The following is a 20,290-nucleotide window of genomic DNA, read 5'->3' on the forward strand; positions in this document are numbered from 1 at the left end:
AAGAGAGATGCCACGGTAGTTGTTACAGTCACCGTGGTCGCCTTTGTTCTTGTACAGTGTGACGATATTTACATCCTTCATGTCCTGTGGTACTCCACCTTCCTTCCAATAAAGACAGAAGATTTCATGTAGTTCAGTTGGGATGTTCTCTTTGCAGCACTTCAGAACTTCGGCAGGGATGTTATCTTTCCCGGGTGCCTTGCCAGAGGCAAGGGAATCCAGGGCCGCAGTTAGTTCTTAGCAAACAACAATAAAAGAACTATAAAAGAACAATAAAATAACTTACATCTGGTAAAATGGCGGCCAAGGCAGACGCTTAGCCACATCGCTAGAGACTAGTAGTAGAGAAAAGACTTAAAATCTAAAATAGTGATAGGAGTAGAAGCAGCAAAACAAAGAATATAGACATAGATCAGGTCCTAAAAATTAATATATATATATATTTCGTGCTTCTAGGAGCAGTGTGTGTGATCGCAGCTGTTTCTTCCTTTTAACTGCCAGTGGGGGTGTGAACTGATTGGGTGGGAGCTTGGCTGTGTTCTGATTGGGTGGAGGTGTGTTCTGATTGGTTGGGGGGTTGGTTGTGCTCTGATTGGCTGGGGGTGTGTTCTGTTTAGGTGGGGGCTTGGTTGTGCCCGGGTTAGTCTGAGTAGCAGGGGGATTTGAGCTGGTGAGCTGCGTTGCTGTTGTTTGGCTTTGCGTTCGTGGTTGTGGCCACATCTTCATGGTGGGTGTCAGTTTGCTTCATGTATGGATTGGAGGGGTTTAAAGTGGCTAATGATGCAGCTGTGGTCTGGCTTCTGGTTTGTGGTCATGCCTCATCGGTCTGGGTTTGCATTTTGCGTGGATGTGCGGTGGTGACATCCTGTGTGGTTTTTGTGAGTGTGGGTCTGGTGTCATTTTTTGTATTAGGGACTCGTTTGTCAATAAGGGCGGGTTTCCAAATGGCTGGTAGGTGGGAGGTATCATCTCGTTTATTCATGCTGTGTGGACGTTTTTCTATCTCGATGTCTTCTCTGATTATTCTGTTGTTAAAGTGTTCAGTTTTGGCAATAGTTCTGGTCTTTTTAAAGTCAATATCATGTCCTGTGGCTTTGAGATGTTGGACCAGGGAAGAAGTTGGTTCCTCTTTTCTGACTGAGTTCTTGTGTTCTTCAATGCATGCACTTTTTCTTCTGTTGGTTTGTCCGATGTATGTGGTGGGGCAGGCGGTGCATGGGATTTCATATACTGCTTGATTTTCTAACTCAATTTTGTCTTTGGGGTTTCTTAGGATGGTGGATATTTTTCGGTTTGTGCAGAATGCTGTCTTGATGTGTTTGTGGAGGATCTTGCTGATTCTGTCTGTGGTGCCTTTTATGTATGGGAGGAGGGCTTTGCTGTTTTCTTGTTCTCTGTCTTTTTTTTTTTATTTGATTTATATGCCGCCCTTCTCCGGAGACTTAGGGTGGCTTACAATGTGCTCAGCAATAGCCTTCATCCTTTTGTATATTTATACAAAGTTAATCTTATTGCCCCCACAACTGGGTCCTCAATTTACCTACCTTAGAAAGGATGGAAGGCTGAGTCAACCTTGAGCCTTGGCGAGATTCGAACCTGCAGTAATTGCAGGCAGCTGGTCTTAATAACCAGCTTAATAACAGGGTGCCTTAGACCACTGTACTACCAAGACTCTCTTGGATTTTAGTGAGGGTTTCTTTTTGGATTAGGTTGGTAATCTTATTTCTTTGGAATCCGTTGGATGTTAGTACGTTAGTGAGAGTGTGTAGTTTGGTTTTTAGGTGTTGTTCGTCAGCTAAGCGTTTTGTTCTGGAGATGAGTGTCTTGGCTATGGAGTTGATCTGTGCTGGGTGGTGGTGTGAGAGTGCGTGCAGATAGTGGTTTGTGTGTGTTTTCTTCTGGTAGATGGTGTGTCCTAGGGAGTCATTGGATTTCTTGTAGACTAAGACATCCAGGAAGGGAAGTTGGTTGTTAGCTTCTGTTTCCATGGTGAACTGTATTTTGGGGTTGAGGCTGCTGAGGTGTGTGAAGAAGTTGTCCAGTTTTTCTTTCCCATGTGGCCAGATTATGAAGGTGTCATCTACGTATCTGAGCCAGAGTTTGGGGTTGTGATCAGATTTTTCTAGAGCTTGGGTTTCAAAGTGTTCCATGTAGAGGTTAGCAATGACAGGTGAGAGGGGTGATCCCATGGGTGCTCCTTCTATTTGTTTGTATTTTTGTCCGTTATAGATGAAGTATGTGTTGGATAGGCAGTGGTTGGTCAGATCTAGGACGTGCTTGGGGGGGTTATATTTGTTTTGGATAGCTGTCAAGGCTTCTTTGATTGGCACTTGGGTGAAGAGAGATATGACATCGAAGCTCACAAGTAGGTCGCTGGGCTGTAAGTTTTGTTTCTTTATGATCTCTATGAACTGGAATGAGTTTTTTATATGAGAGTTGATGGATTCTGCATAGGGCTGTAGTTGTTTGGCAAGAAATTTGGGCTGTAGTTGTTTGGCGAGAATTTATATATATTTATAAATTTATATATATATATTAAAAAATAAATAAATAAATAAAAAAGTTAACCAGCAAGAAACCCCCACAGCAATCCTACTATGCCAGGCAAACACACTATTGCCAAACCCCCACCCAAAAAGAAGGAGATCGCTACTGATGATCCACATGACCCCTGCATGTGCTTCATCTGCACAGAAGCACTCGAGGAGCATGAGACTACTATGAAGTGCTCTCTATGTGATACATATGCACACCACAAATGCTTGGGGGTAACCAAAGGCGTAGCCTAGTTCCTTCAAGCAGCTTCAGTTAAAACTTCGCAGTTTGCATTTCCATTACTCTGCCCGTCATGCAAGCCCAGACTGGACAAATTTATTGTTCTACTCAAACGGGTTGACACCATAAAAGTACAACCTGCATCCCTCAAAAGAAAAGAAATAACTCAGAAAAGCGAAGCTCCAACATCCTGAAATCCTATCCCAACTCAACTACCCCAGGCTCAAGAATCCACCAACCCTGCAAGTAACATTTCCATCCTTGTTAAAGACGTGATTGAACGTGAGCAGAAGCGTCCCAATGCTATCTTATTTGGACTTGAGGACACCAACAAATCAAATAACATCGCAAAGGTTTGTGACATCATCAGCAACTGCCAGGCCATCTCTCCAGATGAAATCATCAATGTTTCCCGTGATGGCCCCAAGTTCAAGAACAGCGACGGTTCGGTGGCCCCATGCTTCTGCAGAGTCATTTGTAAGAGTGAAACCAGTAAACACAAATTTATTACCACAATAAACACACTCACCAGAAGCTGCACTAACCACAGGAAACTTCAGTCACGGCCCGACCTGCCCATACTGCAATGTGCCTGTGCTCGCGAACTCTGCTCGGAGCTCAAACAACGCCAAGATCAAGGAGAGACCGACCTGTACATAGACTACCACGCTGACTGTATCAAACACAAGACCAGTGGCCCGCATCCCAACAACTGCCCCCCGAACAACCAAAACTTGGCATGCATGCCCCCAACTTCCTCCAGGTCCTCCACTACAGGCCTTAAATGCAAGCTCCTTAATTCAAGAAGCCTCGCAAACAAAATGCCCGAATTCCTCCTACTCCTAAATGTGGCTCTATTCGACCTTATTTTTGTCTGCGAGACATGGTTGAATGTATCCTTTCCAGACTCTATTATTAGAGTAAGTGACTATCACGTTTTCCATTCTGACCGTGACAATCATAAAGGGGGGGGGGTGTTGCTATATTCTATAAAAAGTCCCTAGGTCTGAAAAAGATTACTGTAACTCAAGAGCTTCCTCTACCTGAGTCTATTGTCTGCGAACTGTTCCTAAATACCCTACTTTGTTTCTTGCTATGTTATAGAGCCCCTGATTATGACCTTGGTCATATGAACAAGCTAACTGCACTACTCACGTGGACATCTTCCTGCCCGTACCCCCTTATCTTTCTTAGTGACCTCAATCTGCCTCTTATTAATTAGACCCTAAATGAATGTTCAACCGAATCTATACATGCAACCCTGTACAACGCTGTTACAACTTTAGGGCTGGAGCAGTTGGTAACAAACAACACTAGGCTCAAGAATTGCTTAGAGCTCATCTTCTGCAATAGCTTAAACTCGATTTATGGCCTACATGTTAAAGAACCATTTTCCAACATGATCACAGCATGATTGATTTTTGTCTCAACTTGTGTCCCTGCCAAGAGGGTCATAATGATGGGACTCCAAATTTTTATAACTATAAAAAAGCCAACTATGATCTCATAGTGGCCGACCTCTCATCTCTTGATTGGCACCTCCTGTTCACAGGTTGTATTACTGCTGAAGACTATTACAACACTTTCTTGCTTGAAGTCAATAGAGTCATTAATCTATATGTACCAAAAATAACCCCTAAAACCAAAAATAAAAACAAATTACCCATAACAATAAGAAAGCTACAATCCAAAAAAAAAAATCTCTTTGGCGTAAAAATAAAATTAGCTACATAGCCAACTTTAAAAACCGCTACAAAACCTTATGCCGCCAGATAAAGGCCGAATGTATCAATTACCATTGCAGACAGGAGGAGGAGTTGTTAAACTCCAACTCCCCCCGAGCCTTCTACAATTTCGTAAATGCCAGACTCAAAGACTCGAAATCTATCCCACCCCTAAAAGGGCCTAACAGGGAAGATTGAAGCTGTTAAGGCCAACTTCTTTAATACGTTCTTCAGTTCAGTCTTTGTTGACAGCAATGGCTGCTTCCCCCCATTTCCCAGTCACACCATAACAAATTGTAACAACGTACTAAATATTGACTTTACAGCAAGTAATGTTGAAACAACACTACGCAACCTAAAGCCATCTCTATCTATTGGCCCTGATGGATTATGTGCCTATTTCTTGAAAAAACTTGCCACTGCCCTAGCTGAACCTCTAAGCACAATCTAAGAGGTATCTTTCAGAACAGCTCCTTGCCCGATTTATGGTAATTAGCCACGGTCACACCTGTTTTTAAAAAGGGAGACCTTAGTCTAGTAGAAAATTAGAGACCAATTTCACTGTGTTACGTCACCTGTAAAGTCATGACATCGATTAAAACCAATCCATCACCCTCCACTTAGAAACAAACAACTTGCTTTCTAACAAGCAGTTTGGTTTCAGAAAAAAAATCTGTCCTGTAAACTGCAACTCCTACACTGCAGAAACATTTGGACCACACATCTTGATCAGGGTGAAACAATAGACACAATTTACATAGACTTCTGCACAGGGGTGAAATGCTCCCGGTTTGGACCGGATCGCCTGATCTGATAGCAATGGCAGTGGGTGGTTCGGAGAACCGGTAGCAAAAATCCCTGTGCCCCCCCCATACCCAGCTGAGCCACGCAATCATCAGAGGCTTTTTTTTTTTACTTTTAAAAGCATTTTTTCTACAACCTCTTCTGTCGAAAAAATGCTTTTAAAAGTAAAAAAAAAGCCTCTGATGATCGCACGGCTCAGCTGGGATCATCTGAGGCTTTTAAAAGCATTTTTTCTACAACTTCTTCAGCCGGAGAGGTTGCAGAAAAAAAATGCTTTTAAAAGTCTCTAACGATCCCAACTGAGTTGTCTGATCATCAGAGGTGCTTTTAAAAGAAAAAAAAAAGTTGGCTACGCCCACCCAGTCACATTACCCCCCCCCAAGCCATGCCCACAGAACTGGTAGTAACACATTTTACATTTCACCACTGCTTCTGCAAAGCCTTTGATTCAGTAATGCACGACAAACTACTGCTGAAACATAGTTCTCACAGCATCTCCGGACTCCTGAGCCACGTTCCTGTCAAACAGGCAGCAAATGGTCAAAATAGGGCAGGCCCTATCAAATCCAGTTAATAGCGGTGTCCACCAAGGCAGTGTCTTAGGACCCACACTCTTTCTGCTTTATATCAACGACCTATGTGATCACATTAAAAGCAGCTGCGTCCTCTTCACTGATGATGTAAAATTATTTAACACCCCCAACAATGCTGCCCTACAAAGCAACCTAGACTATGTGTCAGAATGGTCGTGTAATTGGCAACTCCAAATTTCAACTAACAAATGCTCTGTCCTACACATTGGCAATAAAAATCAGAACACCAAATACAAGTAAGGTGGAAACAATCTTGTAGATGACCCTCATTCTGTCAAGGATCCAGGAGTACTTCTCTCAAATGATCTAAGCCCCAGAGCTCACTGTATCAGCATTGCCAAAAAGGCTTTAAGAGTTGTTAACCTTATTTTGCAAAGCTTCTTCTCCGGTAACAGTGAATTGTTAACTAGGGCATACAAAACCTTTGCCAGACCAATTCTTGAATACAGCTCATCTGCCTGGAATCCACCCTGTATATCGGACATTAATATGATTGAGTGGGTCCAGAGATATTTCACGAAAAGAGTACTGTTAAATTGGGTGAATGAGGACGCAGCAAGCCAGGCAGTGAGTGACAACAGCTCTTTATTGTAGGGTGAGAACCCAGCAACTGACCAGGGGAAACAGCTCCCTTTATATACCTTGCAGCTGTGGTGGTCAGCCAATCAGCTGATGGTCAGTTAATTCAAACTGCCCGCCCAAAATCTACATACATAACACTCCTCTCCTCCCAGAAGTCACTTGGGGTGGACATTAGCATACAAAGTCTCTCAGGTGACCGGGGCGTGTCCACACCTTAGTTGACCTGCGCAGTTCAGTCGGAGGTGTGGCGTCGAGCAGGTCGGAGGAACTCCCTGTTTCTCCCTGCTCCGCCAATGGAACCTCCGAGAATTCGTTGTGGGCGGCGACTTCTGCGGCTGATCGATCTTCCACGATGGGGCGGCGCTGGATCTCGGGGCCGACAGCTAAGTCCTCCGCTAGACTCGGGTTTGAGTTAGTTTGAGAGTTCTGTTGGTAGCTAGGGAGCAGTTCGTCGAATGCGTCTTCTGTGTTGGCGGCCCAACGCTTCCGTAGCTGGTCAATGTGTCGGTGCCAAATCCTCCCGTCTCCCATGTCTATCCTATACGATTTGGACCCTGTTACCTCCGCGATTGTCCCGGTTTCCCAGAGGGGCCCGTTCCCGTAATTCCTAGCAAATACTGGCATCCCTATTGTGAACTCCCTCAGCCTTTTTTGCCCCTCTGAAGCTGTCAGGGGAATAACTGGGGTGTAGCCTGTCTAGGACTCTTTGGAGCTTCCTTCCCATCAGAAGTTCCGCCGGGCTCCGGTCTGTGGCGGTGCATGATGTGGCGTGTTGGACCATTAAGAATTTATCTATCCTCTCCTGCCAGTCCCCTGGGCCTAGGCATGAGATGGCTTCCTTAGCCATTCTCACAAATCTCTCCGCCAATCCATTGCTAGCCGGATGAAACGGGGCAGAGAGGACGTGTCTGATCCCCAACTCTGCTAGGTACCCCTCAAACTGTGTGGCCGTGAGCTGGGGCCCGTTATCTGAGACTAAGGTGTCCGGTAGGCCATGGGTGGTGAACAACTGCCTTAGCTCCCTAATGACGGCGTCGGTGGTAGTGGTCTTCATGAGTCTGATCTCCAACCACTTCGAGAAGGCGTCCACTATGACCATAAATACCTGCCCATGGAATGGGCCAGCGAAGTCTATGTGGATCCTGGACCAGGGACCCTGGGGCCGTTCCCATTCCCTGACCGGTGCTGTGAGGGGGTCTGGCCTAGACTCTTGGCAGGGTTGGCACTTCCCCACCCACTTGGTGATGTCTTTATCCATTAGGGGCCACCATACGTAACTCCTAGCTAACCCCTTCATCCTTACAATCCCAGGGTGCCCCTCATGCAATAGCTTTAAAAGTTTTTCCCATAGGCACAAGGGAACAATAACCTGATCACCCCACAAAAGACAACCCCCTTGCATTGTCAGCTCACCCTTTTTGTTAGCGAAATGTTTGAATTCCCCGCCCTCAGACTTTTCGGCCACCCCCTCGTGACCCAACTCGTGACTTTCCTAATCACATGGTCTCTGGTTGAGGCTCTTGCTACCTCTGCTGAAGTGATGGGCCCTGAGTCCAAGACGTCAATCAGCAGGACTGGAACTCCGGGTCTGGGGTCCTCTATCCTGTCCGGTAACGGGCAACGGCTGAGGGCATCGGCATTGCCCATGCTCACCCCTGGTCGATGTACCAGGCGATAGGAGTATGCTGGCAGGAAGATGGCCCAGCGTGTCATCCTGGGAGATAGGGCTGCCGGGTGGGTTGGTCCCCTGTGATGAGACCCAGAAGGGGGTGATGGTCTGTGATGAGTTCGAAGTCTCTGCCGAACAGGTATTCGTGGAACTTCTTGACTCGTGAGACAGCTGCCAGGGCCTCTTTGTCAAGTTGACTGTAGTTCCGTTCAGTGCTTGAAAGAGTCCGGGAGTAGTAGGTGATGGGCGCCTCTAGACCGTTCAGTAGTCTATGGCTCAGGACGGCCCCCACGCCGAAAGGGGACGCGTCACAGACTAGCACTAAGGGAAGCATGGAATTGTATTGAATTAGGAAACTCTCGGCCAACAGGAATTTCTTTACAGCAGCAAACACTGTAGCTTCAGCCTTCCCCCAAACCCATTTGGACTTTTTGGCCAACAGTCTGTGCAGGGGCTCCACTACTGTTGCCTTGTCCCTTAGAAAAATTGCATAAAAGTTCAATAGTCCCAGGAACGCTTGTAGTTCTGCCTTATCTTTGGGGGTGGGAGCCTCTTGGATCACCCTAATTTTGCTTTCGGTGGGGTGTATGCTGGTTCCATCTACCCGATACCCCAAGAACTCCACGGAAGGGACTGCGATCATGCACTTGTTGCGTTTGACCCTGAGTCCTGCACTCCTGAACTTCCCTAGGACTTGTCTCAGCATCTCCCCTAGCTGCTGTTCGTCTTCTGCGGTGACGAGCACGTCATCAAAATACGGGACCACCCCAGGGATCCCCTGTAACAGTCGCTCCATGGTGCTCTGGAATAGTCCTGGAGCTATGCTGACTCCGAATTGGAGTCTGGTACACTTGAAGGCACCTCTATGCATTATTATAGTTTGTGCCTCTGCGGTAGTGCCATCTACCGGCAGCTGCTGGTATGCCTGCGCAAGATCGAGTTTAGCAAAGATCTTGCCTGGCCCTAGGGAATGCAGAAGGTGATGTACGATCGGAACCGGATAGGCGCTCTGCTGCAGGGCCTTGTTGATCATACATTTGTAGTCAGCGCAGATGCGCACAGACCTGTCCAGCTTAATGGGGGTCAGAATTGGGGTCTCTCACCGAGCATGATCGACTGGCACTAACACCCCCTGCTTTATCAATTTGTCCAATTCCACGTCGATCTTGGGCTTTAGGGCGAAAGATACCCTCCTGGGTTTCAGCCAGATGGGGGCAATATTGGGATCGAGGTTGAATGAGATAGGGGTCCCCACATATTTGCTGAGCCGCTCATCGAACACGTCCTAGAACTCCTGCATCAGATCGTCCTTCAGGGTGCTTCGCACATTGCGGACTCCGGTGAATCCCATGCCCAGGGCTCTGAACCAGTCCATGCCCAGGAGGCTTGGGAGCTTCCCGCTGACTACAGTGAGGGGAAGCTTCTCTCGGAATTCCCCGTACCCCACCTGGAACTCGCCGATTCCTTCCACGGGGATGCGGTTCCCCTGGTAATCGTGCAGTCCCAGCCGCTGGTACCACAGTTGCCGTCTCTGGATGCTGGGGATGGCCTTCTTTAGCTTGTCCCAGGACATGATGGTAATTGGGGATCCGGTGTCGACCTCCATAACGCATTCCTGCCCCTCGATGTCGACCGTCGTGTAGGTCTTCTCCCCGGGGGATGTGCAGGTCTGGCCGATTCGGATGGTGCAGGCCTCGAGATCCTCAGATTTTGCGCTTTTCCTGTAGCCGCCCTTCGGATTGGTTCTCGTCCGCTGCGCCATCTCTGATTGGCTAGCATTGCTCCGCAGCTTGTAATGGGGGTTCTGCTTGGCTCTGCAGACTCTGGCGATGTGCCCCTTCTGCTCGCATTGCCGGCAAATGGCGTCTCGGAACTTGCAGGTCTGGCGCGGATGGGGTCCCCCACAACTTGCACAGGCATCTCGCTGGCCTCGCCGGTCCTGCCGGTACTGTTTGGTCCTGCAGACCTCTTTGTCTGACTCTCCCTCACTCCCCGTTCCAACGGTTTCCTGGTGAACTGGGGCTGACTTCTGTGCCGTTCTGCTCTGCGTCATCCCCTGTAGTCTCTCGGCTGCCTTGGATGAGGATTCTTGAGCCCTCGCCTTGTCCAGTGCGATGTGTAGTGTGAGATTTGTCTTTGCAAGCAACCTCCTCTGCAAGCAAATATCTCTCACTCTGCAGATTAGTTGCTCTAGCAGCATCTCATTGAGGTCTCTGTACTCACACTGGTTTGCGGCCTTGCGCAGGGCAGCGATGTACTCGCTGATCGATTCTCCCTCCTGCTGCAGCCATTGCCAGAAGTCGAACCGTTGGACGTACTTCGATGGCGTTGGGGCATAGTGGTCCTTCAGCAGTGTCTGAAGCATCTGCCATGAGATGGTGTGGACCGAGTTCGGTTCCGATAGGGCCTTGGCCATATTGAACACCTTGGCTCCACAATGGCTCAGGAACAGGGCTTTCTTCCGTACATCGGGCAGCCCCTGTAGGTTGCTGGCCACCAGGAAGCATTCGAAGCGGGACATGTAGGATCCCCACTTCTCTTCCGCGGGGTTGAAAGGCGCTGGCAGCACGTAGGTAGACATCGTTGGTAGATTCTCCAGGTGCTCCGCTCACTTGCCTGGCTGGATTCGAGTTTGCGGCTCTCTTGTCGGCTCGTGGCTTCAGCTCTTTCCGTGGCTTCTGGCCTCTAAATCCCACCTTCGTCACCAATGTTAAGTTGGGTGAATGAGGACGCAGCAAGCCAGGCAGTGAATGACAACAGCTCTTTATTGTAGGGTGAGAACCCAGCAACTGACCAGGGGAAACAGCTCCCTTTATATACCTTGCAGCTGTGGTGGTCAGTCAATCAGCTGACAGTCAGTTAATTCAAATTGCCTGCCCAAAATCTACATACATAACAAGTACTCCACTCCTCTACTCACAATAGAATCCCTTATGCCACCAGGCTTGTAATTTTGGGCTTGGACAATCTGGAACTGCACTGCCTGCAGTCTGATCTAAGCATAGTACACAAAATTGTCTGCTACAACATCTTACCTGTCAACGGCGTCTTCAGCTTCAACCTCAATAATACATGGGCAAACAATTGATAGAAACTCAAGGTAAACTGCTCCAAACTCGATTGCAGAAAATGCAACTTCAGCAACAGAGTGGTCAATGCCTGGAATGCTCTACCTGACTCTGTTGTTACATTCTCAAACCCTCACAGCTTCAACTTTAGTCTACTGTGGACTTCACCCCATCCTTAAGAGATCTGTAAAGGGGGTGTGCATAAGCGCACCAGCGTGCCTATTGTCCCTGTCTTACTGTCCCCCATTTATCTGTATTTACTTCCTTTGTTCATGTTTATGTTCATACTTATACTTGCTACCTTGTACATGTTTGACAAACAAACAAACAAACAAATAAATAAATAAATAAATAAACTACACAGAAGTAATTCCATATGTCATTCTTGGTTATTTGGGCCTGGCCACATGGAATTAATGGATCTATTAGAATGATCCACCTGAAGTTGGTCTATGATAATTCACCACGGCCAGCTTGCCACCATGGCCAGGTTGCCACAGCCAACTTGCTACTGCCAATTCATCACAGAACAACTCACCACTGCCTACACACCATAGGACAACTTGCTGTGGGACAAGAGTTATATTAATATCAAAGAACTGGTGGAATGGAATCATTAAAGAAATGATGCAAAAGGAGCCCCAAAGGTGTTTTTTTCAAGAGGCAACTGGACTTTGTGGTTTTTCTTTGAAGACGTTTCATTTCTCATCTGAGAAGCTTCTTCAGCTCTCACTGGATGGTGGGGAATGGAAGGATTTATACTCCTTGCAGACAGCTGGACATTTGCATTCTTTTAGCGGGTCGTTAAGTTCATTGGAAGTTTATCTGTGTCATCAGGGTCAGCTGAATTGAGGCACCTTGGGTAAAGACAGCAAATGCCACCTGTGCAAAGAAGCTTCCTGGTTCATCTGGTAAACTGCTGCAAGATAGCAAATGGTAGTTGGTGCCTTGAGTGCAATCCCAAAACAACTGGAGCATCCCTGAACACTATTGAAAAACTCACTAGCAATCAACTGCAAAAGGCAGCTTTACTCTCAACAGCTTACATCCTGCTACAATACCTTTAACACATTCAAACATTCACATCTGCACCTATCCCATGTCCTTGAGAAGGACTTGATTACATGGATAAAAATGCCAAATCCAGTCTGAATATCTGACTGTATGATGAACCAAAATAATAAAACCCAGCAACTTCTCTGATTTAAGAACCCTTATAAAGAAACCAGTGTAGAAATGCTCTTGTATTTTGGTTTTCTTTCAGCCAAATAACTTATGGACTATTTGAAAGCTGGAGATAAAACCTTTCTACAACGGATGAATGGAAAAATATCGAAACATTTGACTCATGAATATAAAAGTAAGGAAATATAAAGGCTTTGCACAGTTTCATGTTGTCAACCAGTTGCATCTGTTCCTGGATCAGGAGGCTTTGCTCACCGTCACTCATGCCCTAGTCACATCCTGGGTGGAGTGCTGTTATGCACTATATATGGGATTGCCCTTAAAAAATATCTGGGAGTTTCAGCTGAATCAAAATGCAGTGCCATGGGTAGTTATATGTGCCTCTAGAACAGCATATGTTACATTTCTACTTCATGAACTGCATTGGGTACTACTTTGCTTATGGATCCAATTCAAGGTGCTGTTTTTGATCCTTAGAGTCTATCATGCCACAGAGTAAGGTTATTTAAGGACTGCCTCTTCCCAATTACATCTTACCATTCCGTTAGGTCTGGCAGAAGAGGTATGTTGTGGGTCCTGTCTGTTAAGGAGTTACATCTGGCAGGACCCAGGAGATGGTCCTTTTCTGTTATGGCATCTGCCTTGTGGAACATCATTCCACATCAAGATGAACATCAAGATGAAACTTGCCCCGTCCTTGGTATCTTTTTGGAAGTTCTTTTAAATGTGGTAGTATCAACAGACTTGGCAATCTCAAGAAAATTGTGAATATAGGCTATATATTGCCTATAACATTGAAATTGCACTCTCCTAATCTTTTAATGTTGTCTGAGGGGTCCTTGGTGCTTTCTGAGTTTGGTTGTTTTCTTGCAGATGTTTCATTACCCAAACTAGGTAACATCATCATCAATGTGACATCATCATCATCATCACCATCATCATTGCTGTAACATCATCAGTAATGTTGTTTTGTTAATTGTAGAATGTTATAATGTTGTTTTTCTGTAGCTTGTTTTTTATTGTATGCCAGTCATGTTTGTGTGATGAGTAGATATATAAATAGAAGGAAGGAAGGAAGGAAGGAAGGAAGGAAGGAAGGAAGGAAGGAAGGAAGGAAGGAAGGAAGGAAGGAAGGAAGGAATTAAAGAACTTTCTGCAAAATTTCAAACCAGAAACATTCTATTTGCAAGCCAAAAGTTATAATTATTATGCTATTACAGCAGTAAAAAAAAAGAGAGATAATAAGTCCAGAAGAATGGCAGTATCTCTATGGAGATTCTCAATCATCCAAATCATGGTTGTTCCAAAGGAGCTTTTCAAAAGTCATTTGGACTATCTTTGCTTTTCCTTGAAGATGTTGACATTTGAAAAAGCACCTTTGGGACAAGAATGGCAGTAAAAAGGGTTTTGTTAAAAAAATATGCAGCTTGTGCACACATGTATGTGAATATTGATTCGTGTTTATAGAAACTTAATTTTGTAAAAATATGTTTATATGTATAAATATTTTTATTTATCTAAACATTTCTATATAGAAATGTTATATAACATTTCTATATAGAGGAAGGCTTTTTTTTTTTTTTTTTGGAACAGAAAGGCAGGAAGGATCAGCACTATGAGAATTGTCCAGTGAAAGGATCGAATACCTTGCAAGCTTGCCACTGGTTTATCAATCTAAATAGATTTTTAAAAACCAACTTAAAATCAAGTCAGCAGGAGCGCAGGACATCAGTTTTAAACAGCATGTACTTTTAATTTGTTTTAATTTTTTGTTATTTTTAAATGGATGTTAGCCATCCCAGCTTGCATGGTAAATGAGTGGTGATCAAAATGAATAAAAAGATAAAGAATATTAATGAAGAATATTCAGTATTAATTATTCAAAATATTGTCTTCATATAGCTGCATCTGATACAAAGCAGGTGATATATGTGGAAAAAAGAGAAGGTAATTTTATTTAGTTTCTCAAACATGTACAAGGTATAAATATGAACATGGACATGAACGAAGGAAATAAATACAAATAAATGGGGGCAGTTGGACAGGGACAGTAGGCATGCTGGTGTGTATGTGATATATAAAACTTTAAAAAATGAGAAATGCTTTGCTTTTGTTTAACAAAATAAAACATCAGAAGAACTTGCAACTATAAAAATTGAAATATTGTGGAATGAAAAGACAAAAGAAAAGCAAAAAGAAAAGAAAATGTATAGAGATACATATGCACAACAATATACTGTACATATTTTATATGAGTGAACAATGGGCACTTCACAACAATCTTTGAAATGGAATTCATTAGTTTATTTAATCCTGATCCTGAGGCCCCTTCTGCAAATAATCACACATCTCACTGCAAGGAATAGAAATAAAAGCATATATATACTGTATATAAGGAAACAAATTAATTTAATATGTAGGTGTACAAAAAGAAACATTTTTAATTATAATCACAAGAGGTCGCTCTTTCCTAAGGAAATCTTCAAGTGAAACTGAAAATGTAGAGCTCCACCCTTAAAGGGATTGAGATTTCTACCAGCAGGATCCACAGTGGGAATATCAAACAACAGAGCAAGCTCAATAAACCAAGATTCAACCTATGAATGCATTGCCAGTATGGCTGGGGTAAGTGGGCTCTGCTCCTAACACCTTTGAGACAAGATATTTAGAGAAAAAGAGAAGAGCTTGCTGGTGTTGTGCCTGTATCTGCGATGCTTACCTGGCCGAAGGGGCTGCTGCAGCTGCTTCTGCTCCACACTGCCTGGGAAATGGGGAGCGGTCAGCTCCATTATTCTGTGCTGGAGGAATCCCAGCATGGCACCTTTGTGGGCCGCATCGCCCAGGATCTGGGGTTGGAGGTGAGCAAGCTGGTGCCTCGGATGTTCCGGATGCTGTCCAAAGGAGAGAAGGACTATTTTGAGGTAAACCTGCAGAATGGGATCTTGTTTGTAAATTCCCGGATAGACAGGGAGGAGCTGTGTGCCAAGAATGCAGACTGTGTCCTTCACCTGGAGGTGATTGTGGAGAAACCTCTGGCGTTCTTCCATGTGGAGGTTGAAATTAAAGACATGAATGACAATCCTCCCATCTTCTCAGCCAGGGAACAGATCCTGAGTATAGCAGAACTCATAACGTCTGGTACCCAGTTCTTATTAGAAGGAGCATCTGATGCAGATATTGGTACTAATGCTGTGCTAACTTACAAGCTCAGCCCAAACAACCATTTTTCTCTTGATTCAGGAAGTGATGAAGATGAGACCAACTCTGTAGTTCTTGTACTGAAGGTTCCACTTGACAGAGAGGAGAGCCCTGTGCATCATTTAGTACTGACAGCCACTGATGGGGGTGAACCAAAACTCACAGGAACTGTTCAGCTAGTCATCAAGGTGCTGGATGTCAATGACAACCCTCCTGTATTTAATCAATCTGTTTATAGGATAAAATTGCTAGAAAACACAGCTAGTGGGTCATTAGTTATTAATCTGAATGCTATAGACTTAGATGAGGGGATTAATAGGGAAATGTCTTATTTTTTTAGTAATAAAGTACCTCTACATTTTAAAAACACATTTGGAATTAATACTGATACTGGGGAAATCAAGGTGATTGAAAAATTGGATTATGAAGACACAAATTTCTATGAACTTCATATTGTTGCAGAAGATAAAGGCAGTCCTCCATTGTCCAAACAATGTAAAGTTCTTATCGACATATTGGACATAAATGACAATATTCCTGAAGTATTTGTCAATTCTATATCTGTGCCATTACCAGAAGATTCCACACTAGGGACTGTGGTAGCCATTATCAGTGCTTTAGACAAGGATTCTGGAATCAATGGACAGGTAAGATGTTTTTTATGGCCCACTGGAGTACCCTTCAAACTCAAGTTCACATTCAAGAATTACTACTCCCTGATTCTTGACGCAACTTTAGATCGAGAACAGGTGGCTGAGTACAAGTTTGTTGTGACAGTGGAAGATCAAGGCATTCCACCACTCTCTTCTAGTATCACCCTCTTAGTGCCTATCAGTGACATAAATGATAATGCTCCAGCTTTCACTCAACCCTCCTACACAGTCTTTGTGAAGGAGAACAATCCCCCTGGTGCTCACATCTTCACAGTATCTGCCTTGGATCCAGATGTTGCTGGGAATGCTCTGATCACCTATTGGATAGATGAGAAGCTCTGGCCATTGTCAAACTACATCTCTGTACATTCGGAGAGTGGAAAACTTTATGCTTTGCAGTCCTTGGACTATGAGGAGTTGAAACTGCTGGAGTTTCAGGTGAGAGCCAAGGATGCTGGAATGCCCACCTTGTGTGGCAATGCAACTGTTCAAGTCTTTGTGATGGATGAGAATGACAATGCACCTGCTATGTCAGGATCTTCAGAAGAGAACCTGATTCTTCTAGTGGTCCCTGTGATGCCTGGGCATATTGTAGGCAAGATCCATGCCTTGGATGCAGATTCTGGATACAATGCATGGCTAAGATATGAACTAGTTGAAGAAAGTAGTGGCCCATGGTCTGTGGGACAGTATAGTGGTGAGGTGAGTACCAAATATTCTCTGGGTGAGTCAGAAGAAAGCAGAATCCAGAGTCTGTTGGTTCTTGTGAAGGACCATGGAAAACCTCAACTCTCAGCCACAGCTACCCTGAGTGTGTCACTTGTGACAAGTGGTCAGACAATCAAAACAGATATTACCCTCCCATGGTCAGGGGAGAACTTTGTGCCCCTGGTGGACTCAATCAACGTCTATCTGATCATTGCCATCTGCTCTGTTTCCAGTCTCTTCTTGCTGTCCACTCTCATCTATGTGGCCCTGCGATGCCACTGCAAGGCAAAGGAATCCATGGTTTATGGCCCTGGCATGGCCACCCTGGTGTGTGCCAGCGAAGTGGGCAGCTGGTCCTATTCCAATCGCCACAGCCACATCCTGGCAGGTGTGAGTGCAGAGGCTGGTGCCAAGAGTGACCTTATGATTTTCAGTCCCAACATTCCTGTTTTTGCAAATAATGGGGAATTTAGGAATGGGACAGAATTGATCTCAGATTCAGCTAAAGAGGTGAGTTGTGCTCATTGTGGAGTCTTTGACATTAAGTAAACATTCTATACCTGTGCTTCTAATTTAGGATTAATCTAAATACAAAATATTGTTTTATTGAAATGTTAAATTTAAAAAGATAGTCTTGGCAATGAACCTCTTCCAGTTGATTTAAAAGTCATTAATTCTTAGAAATTTTGGAATATGTGGCTACTGAAGTACATGTTTGATTTGTAGTTTATTTAATAGTTATCAAAGTTGTTTCTATAATAGAAAAATAAGTAAGCTTACTAGCATTATTTTACTTAATATGGCATCTCTCCATCAAAAGTGACACTGGGTACTTATTAGGTTTTGCAACTTACTACTTTTGACAATGATTCATCTGCTAAACAAATGGAACATTAATAATGATCCTGCCTTTGTGAATTATTTTATTCTTTAATGAATAAAGAATGGATTCTCAATCTGATGGGTTTTTTGGACAATATTTATGGCTGATGCATGTATTGCAAACTTTTAAAAGAACATTGCTCATAAATATGTTAGCAACTGGAAGGAATTAATAAATTAAACAATACAATTTGAAAGAAGCAAAGCAGAAACAGATATTTTAACTGTAGATTGTTTCTGCTACATGTATTTTAACTGGTAACTATATCTTATTAAATTAAGCATAATTTTATAATTTTATTTTTATTTATAAATTATTCTTCATGCTGAATGGATTCTTAATTTGATTCTTCTTTTCAAACCAGTGTTCATGCTGTGTACATGGATTTTACGTTTATTTAAGGTTTTTTTAATTTAAATTTTTATTGTAAACACATTAAAACAAACACACAAACATACAATATTTATATGTGTATTCTTTTTACAGCTCTTTCGTAGTGATCCTTTCTTAATATTTACTATTTATACAAATTTTAGCTTTATCTTGTTCCATATTGCTATCTATCTTCTTTATTTCATCTACATTTTACTTGACCTTTACATTTCAGTCATTTATATTGTAATTTACCAATTTCCCCCCTTGATTTTAACATTTCTTTCTCTCTCCTTTATTCCTCTTTCTCATTTTTCCTATCCTCCAACCACTCATACCATCTATGCCAAATTTTATAATATTCTGCATCCTCTTTTTCCTTGAGTTCTTTTGTCAGTTTGTCCATCTCTGTGCATTCTAATTTTTTTTAATTAACTCCTCTTCTGTTGGTGGGTTTTCCTTTTTCCAATTTTGTGCATAGACTATGCGGGCTGCTGTTAGTATGTGTAGTATTAAATATTTTGTTTCCTTTGTATAGTTTTCCATGAAAATCCCTAGCAAGAATGTCTCTGGTTCTCCCTTTATTGATTTCTGTGTTATTTTCTCTAGCCACTTTTTGACTTTGGCCCAAAATTTCTTTGCCACTGGACAAGTCCACCAGAGATGGTAGTATGTTCCATAATTGTTTTTGCATTTCCAGCATAGTGGAGATTTGCTCGGGATCATCTTGGCTATATAAGTTTATTTAAGTTTATTTGGAGTTCTTTAAATTTGCTCTTAGATTTTCTAAGTCTAAGTTTTTCATATGTTGCTGATACTCAAAGTTATTGGATGCAATATTCTAAGTATGGTCTAACCAAGACATTATAACGTGGCCATGATACTAACTTTCTGTTAACACAATCTAGGCCTGCATTAGCTTTCTTGGCATTTGCAGCACACTGCTGGTTCATATTTAAGTGGGACTGCAAGATTCCTCTCAAGTTACTGTATTGAGCCACATATCACATATTCTGTACCTCTACATTTGATTTTTCTTGCCTAAGTGCAAAAGCTCACTTTTTTCACCACTGAATTTCATTTTGTTGGATAGGATCCAGTATTCAAGTCTGTCAAAATCCTTCTGCAGTGTAAGTCCAACTGGGAAAAAATATTGCTATTAATTGACTTACTTTACATTCTATGTTGATGGAGGGAGACATAATAGTATTTCTTTATGCAGGACATTTTTGCAGCTATTCCAGTACTGCAAGTATAATCAGTAGTATATGTTTTTCTTCACTGCCCACTTCATTGCAAATGAAATGCAGAATTCATAGCCCTCCTTTTTATTAATTGAGAGGGCTGGACCAAAATGAAAGTTCTAATTTAAATTTTTTAACAATGTAGCAAAATTCTGTTTGATTGTAATTGCTTCAATAGCTCAACTGTGAGTGAAATCATTCTACCTCAGGTTGTTGTAGACAAAATAACGGACTGGGCAAGCTCTTCAATGCAGGAAAGAGTTTATTGCGCAAGGTTCAAACAGTCCAAAGACAAGAAAAGGGTCTGAACGGCGATGGCTTCTTCTGGCCATGTATTTATACAGTTTAAAGGCAAAATTATTACAGAGAGTGATGCATTTCACACGTAGAAGCTACCGTTTAATCTATCTCTAGGAAAGACATAACAGCCCTGTTCCCACAGGCTCAGGTTTTCAGCTCCGGAGCTCAAGACATAACAAAAGGAGATAAGAGGCTAGAAGACGCCTCAAGGGCAATAAGGAAGCAGCACCCCTTATCCAGGGATATGCATGACATTTGGGATGCAATAAACATTAAACAACAGAATGTATCTGTTAGGGTCAGTTTGCCCTTTTACAATTCTGTACCTACGTCAAATACCGTTTGTCATCTCAGCACCTTGGCACGGAAGAGGCACTTCTGTCTTGACCAAAGATTTGGATTTCTAATATTTGAGTTTTATCCCAATATCGAATCTTAGCCTGGCTCAAGGTAACTAGATAAACAGTGCCCCTGTGATTTTTAAACAAAAAGCCCAGAAGGAAAAACTACCTTGCTCAGGAAAAGAAAATAA

At 43.3% G+C, this 20,290-nt stretch overlaps 1 protein-coding gene across 1 annotated transcript; it reads left to right on the forward strand.

The window, feature by feature from the left end:
* Positions 1-15,111: 15,111 nt before the first annotated feature.
* Positions 15,112-17,508, forward strand: LOC139314991 (protocadherin alpha-10-like). The gene has a single exon (XM_070941010.1). It carries the CDS (start codon positions 15,112-15,114, stop codon positions 17,506-17,508), a length of 2,397 nt encoding a protein of 798 aa, XP_070797111.1.
* Positions 17,509-20,290: the final 2,782 nt, after the last annotated feature.

This window comes from Pituophis catenifer, unplaced genomic scaffold (genome assembly GCF_029215685.1).
Source record: "Pituophis catenifer annectens isolate HBS135680 unplaced genomic scaffold, rPitCat1.0.hap2 SCAF_3, whole genome shotgun sequence".
NCBI classification, from domain to species: Eukaryota; Metazoa; Chordata; class Lepidosauria; order Squamata; family Colubridae; genus Pituophis; species Pituophis catenifer.